Here is a 5,332-nt window from a genome sequence, read left to right as displayed (position 1 = left end):
GAACTTCTGCCCAATATTTGTCATCCGTGGGGAGAACTCGTTTTGATTTTGTGACCAATAGAAGAATAGAAGGGAACATGACCAAAATGGGAGATATGTACTTGAAATCTCTTTCTTAGTACGATATAAGTTTTACCAAAGGGCCAACAGGCGCATTTGTTATTAAAAAAGAAAGAGTAAATCTGTATTCTGGGAGTAAAGAGTCTAAATATTATCTTTTATTTTGACAAGGTTCATAGACATATGTGGCATACAAGAGATGAGATGGGACAACAAAGGCATTCACCAAAGACAAAAGGAAACCATCTATTTCAGTGGAAACAACAAAAAGAAAGAATTTGGAACGGGATTCATAGTCAGGGGTCAAATACGTAGTAAAATAATTAGCTTCACGCCAGTCAGCGACAGGATATGTAAAATCAGAGTAAGAGCAAATCCATACAACATAACCATTATCACAGCCCACGCACCAACCGAAGAAAAGGATGATAGAGTCAAGGACGAGTTCTATAACCAGCTGCAAAAAGCATATGACGAATGTCCGAAGTATGATATGAAAGTAATAGTAGGTGACATGAATGCAAAAATCGGTAAAGAAAGCTGCTTCTACCCAGTGATAGGGAAATATAGCGCGCATGAAACAACAAACGGCAACGGCATAAGGTTAATTGACTTTGCAGCTTCCAAGAACATGACCATATCTATCACATGGTTCCCACATAAAAGAATACACAAGGTAACATGGAGATCACCGGACGGGAAGACCGAAAATCAGATTGACTATGTTGTAGTAGACAGCAGACACAGTTGCAATATACAAGACGTGAAAACAAGGAGGGGAGCTAACATAGACTCCGATCACTATTTGGTAGTAACCCGTATCTACACAAAAATAAGCACACAACGGAAGCCCAACATGCCCCAAGTCAAGAAATGGGACATAGAGAAATTAAGGGACGAACAAAGAGTCAATGAATATAGGAGCAAAGTCACTCAATATATGGAGGAAACACAATGGACAGGAAAACAAAACGTCAACGATACATGGACATCAATAAAAGACAACATAGTTAGAGCAGCAGAAGAAACAATCGGAGAAAGGAACAAACATCAACGGGACGACTGGTTTGACAGCGAGTGCGAGATAGCAATAAAGGAACGGAATATAGCTAGGAACAACATGCTAACTCACAGAACAAGGGAAAGACAAGAAATTTACAATGAAGCCAGGAGAAAAGCCAAAAAACTACTCCGACAAAAGAAAAAATCCAGTATAGAGAGCAAAATAGCAGAACTTGAGAACATACGATATAGAGGGGAAACAAGGTTCTTTTACAAGGAAGTTAAGCAACTAAAAAGAGGGTTTAAGCCATACTGCATTGCAATTAGGGATGAAGGCAACAGCATACTAAACTCCAAGGAAGAGATACTGAACCGGTGGTCTAGATACTACGAAAGAACTTTTCACGACGAACCGAATGAACCAGATGAAACAGATCAGACCAATTTCGAAAACAAAGAAACTAGAGAGATGCAAACAGAGACCCCAACACTTCAAGAGGTTAAAGAAGCAATAAAAAAATCTAAAAACAACAAAGCACCGGGAATTGACACAATAGCGGCAGAGCTACTTAAGAAAGGAGGAGAGGAAATAGTGATTGCTCTACACAAACTGATCTGCAAAATTTGGAATGACCCGAGAGACATACCTGAAGAATGGAAAACAGGGATAATAAACTCCATACATAAAAAAGGAGACCAACTATCATGCGATAACTATAGAGCAATCACATTACTCACAACAGCATATAAAATATTTACAACCATCATACGCAATAGACTGGAAGCATATTACGAAGCACTGGTAGGAGAATATCAGGGTGGCTTTAGAAAAGGACGATCAACCACGGACCAAATATTCACAATCCGACAGACACTTGAAAAATTCTGGGAAAAAAAACATAACCACGTATCACTTATTCATAGACTTCAGAACAGCATACGACAAGATAAATAGGAAGCAAATGTGGAATGCACTCCAGGAATTAGGGATACCCGGAAAGCTAGTTCAGTTATGTAAAATCAGTACAAAGGAATCGAAAGCCCAAGTGAAAATAGGAAGCGATATGTCAGAAGCGTTCCCAGTGCAGAAAGGTGTCAGACAGGGAGATGGACTAGCCCCCATACTATTTAACCTGGTACTAGAAGCAGCAGTAAGACGATCAGGCATAAAAAGAACAGGGACCCTAACGACCAATAGCCATCAAATTCTAGGGTATGCAGACGATATTAACATCATTGGAAGAAGTCTGAAAGCAGTAAAAGAAGCGTTTATAGACCTGGAGAAAGAAGCGAAACAAGTAGGACTTGAAATAAATGAAGGAAAAACCAAACTTCTAGTCGTATCTAAGAACACAGGACATCTGAAAAGAATCGGGACACACATAAATATAGAATCACACAACTTCGAAATAGTGAATGAATTTATCTACCTAGGAACAACAATCACATCAGATAATGACCAAAGTGAGGAAGTCAAAAGAAGAATCACCACTGCGAACAGAGCATATTTTGCACTGCTGCCCCTTCTAAAATCAAATCTCATCTCTAAAACTACAAAAACCAGGATATACAGAACATTAATCAGGCCCGTAGTAACATATGGATCAGAATGCTGGACTATACGGAAAGAGGAAATGCAACTACTAGGGAACTTTGAAAGGAATATTTTAAGGAAAATATATGGAGGTGTGAAGGTAGACCAAAATACATACCGAATAAGATATAATAATGAACTCTACAAGAAGTACGACGACGTAGACATAGTAACGCACATCAAACTTAGCCGTCTGCAATGGGTGGGACATATTGTCAGAATGGGGGAAGAAAGAGTAGTGAAGAAAATCTTCTTCGCTAACATCGAAGGAAAGAGAACGAGGGGAAGACCAAGGAGGAGATGGTGGGACACGGTCCTAGAGGACATGAAGGAAATGGGAATACGGAACTGGAAGGCGAGTGCGGCAGACCGAAAGAAGTGGAGGCAGATTCTGACGGAGGCGAAGGCTCGTCAAAGAGCTGTAGTGCCATGAAGGAGAAGAAGAAGAAGATTTTGACAAGGTTAATTCATTGGCGCATCCCCAAAACATTCTACCACACAAAAAATTTTTATTCTGATTCCAGATAAATAATAGACAAGAAAGCCTAAAAGATCTGCACAAAGTTGCCGACATCAACATAATGAATACTAAACTTCAAAATCTTCTTTGACGAGGACATAAGAGTTTTAAGATGGATGAATAAGTTCTTGCAGAGGGATAACTAGGGTCGGAATGGAAGTGACCCAAATTGTTTCTTGATTCCATGTTCCATGGCATTCCTCATGAAATCCTACAGTCTGACAATATCTTCCTTGTGTAGTTGTAGTACCGGTATTGTTTCAAGAGAGCATGTGCTCTTATTTGTGTACAATCGTCCCTTGATTGTAGTCTGCTTGATTGGCGAACTTAGTATACTCATCAATTTCTATAGACCAGAATCTGAAAACTTTAGTTTACTCACCCAAGCAGGGAGAGAAGGGCTTAGAGTATCTATAGAGTATTTAGTTAGTATTTTCAAAAATACAGTGTAAGACGAGGTTACTTTGCACAAGATTTAAGATATTTTAAAGAAAATTGCATGTAACTTACAAACGCAATGATTTAGAACACTGTATTTTAAACATATAATAGCTAGATATATAAGGAAAACATTAGTGCAAGTTCATTAGTAAACATTCAGTAAGACCACAGTTATTGAAATATAAACTGTGGTGCAAGGTAACTCCATAGGTGGGGTTACTTTGCACGACATACAAAAAAGTATGTTCAACATACGGACATAACGTTAATGTGCAATGTTTTACCTTCAGTATTTATACTATGCATTTTACTTTCTACACAAAACTGAATGCAGTCTATAAATATTGATATTAGGATGTTTGTACCGGTATCAGTACTTAGTTAGAATTATCGATATTTGTAAAGAAAATTATGTATATTCTGGTACCGGCACAAGAACCACATTGTAATAGTTTAGCATATGTCGCACAACTTAAGAACAGAAAAAAAAAAAAACGTGAACTGATTTGCCTTGGTTATTCCTTACGTCCAAGAATATCAACCCAGCCGTAATCAGTGGAAAATTTACGGAGTTTGGGACTTTCAGGCTTAAGCCCACCCAAATTGCATGATCTACTTTTTAAAAATCTAATATTAGTCATTCCTATGCGTATAAGCTGCAAGCCCCTCCCTCCAAAAAATATAGTGATTTCTAAAAAACAATGAAACTTTTGTGAATGAAGCCCCTCTCAAACTATTTTTCTGGATCTTCCACTGTTCATAATTTATTTTCCAACAAGAAATTCATTCCGGCATCTACATAAATAGGAAATTTACCTAAATTTAGAATGCAGAAGATTCCAGTAGTAATCATTTCCTATCTAAGGGGTATTTTGGACCGGTGCAAAGTAACCCCGAGTAGAGGCTGAAACCTTCTCCCAGTTTTACTCTTTTTTTTGGGGGGGGGGGTGACTTTAAACCGTTTCATATATCAATTTCAACTATTGCATCAAAGTCTCATTATACCCAATAGTATTCTAAGAAACTGACTTAACTTTGACGGAAATTCTTGTAGGTGATATCTTTCAAATTTTGGCGGCCTTTATAGTGACTGCTTTCCATACCTTAACAACAACGAACCCTCCCGGTAATCAGAACTGATGTTAACCGCCAACATTATCGCCAAAATACAGTTAGATGTTCTATCTTACGGTGGCAGTTGAAACTTCCTCTTTACTGTTCATGGTTTTGCCGACATACTATCCATGGTGATGACGATCTACAAACTCACAGCAAAACCACACCAGAAAAGAGGAACAGTACTCGGAAGAAGACAAGTGACGGAGGGACTCAAACAGCGCCTTCCACAGCCTGTATCAACAATTGCAATCCATCGCAAGTTACATGACATGAACATACGAGGTTGGGTGCATGGGTGAAATTATTTATAAGGCTTTGACACGACGAACGTGTAACATTGACAGCAGATGACTGGAAACGTTTAATACGGTCGGATAAGTCATTCACTTCATTTCAAACCACGGATATTATTTATGTGTGGTGGACGCCCAAAGAAACATACGAACTGCAATGTGTTCACCCAATCATGAAGTATGGCGGCGGCACTACAACGTTGTAGGCCGCAATATTACGGTTTTCGGTTAATATTGTGCTGATGCTTACCGGCCTCGTCCTGCCCATGATTATGTCACTATTTAAGGGGACCATGTGCATCC

At 38.8% G+C, this 5,332-nt stretch overlaps 1 protein-coding gene across 1 annotated transcript; it reads left to right on the top strand.

Annotated features, from left to right (window-relative positions):
- Positions 1 to 259: 259 nt before the first annotated feature.
- On the top strand, positions 260 to 2,017 carry LOC145667624 (uncharacterized). The gene has a single exon (XM_081735086.1). The coding sequence runs from the start codon at positions 260 to 262 to the stop codon at positions 2,015 to 2,017; it is 1,758 nt and encodes a 585-aa protein (XP_081591212.1).
- The last annotated feature ends 3,315 nt before the right edge of the window (positions 2,018 to 5,332 follow it).

This window comes from Thermobia domestica, chromosome 13 (genome assembly GCF_964235325.1).
Source record: "Thermobia domestica chromosome 13, izTheDome1.hap1.1, whole genome shotgun sequence".
Lineage (NCBI taxonomy): Eukaryota > Metazoa > Arthropoda > Insecta > Zygentoma > Lepismatidae > Thermobia > Thermobia domestica.
The sequence above is the reverse complement of the archived record's forward strand: the minus strand, read 5'-3'. Positions and strand labels throughout refer to the sequence as shown.

Excerpts from the sequence above, each read along its gene's own strand:
- LOC145667624 (XM_081735086.1), top strand. The coding sequence starts at position 260 with ATGAGATGGGACAACAAAGGCATTCACCAAAGACAAAAGGAAACCATC.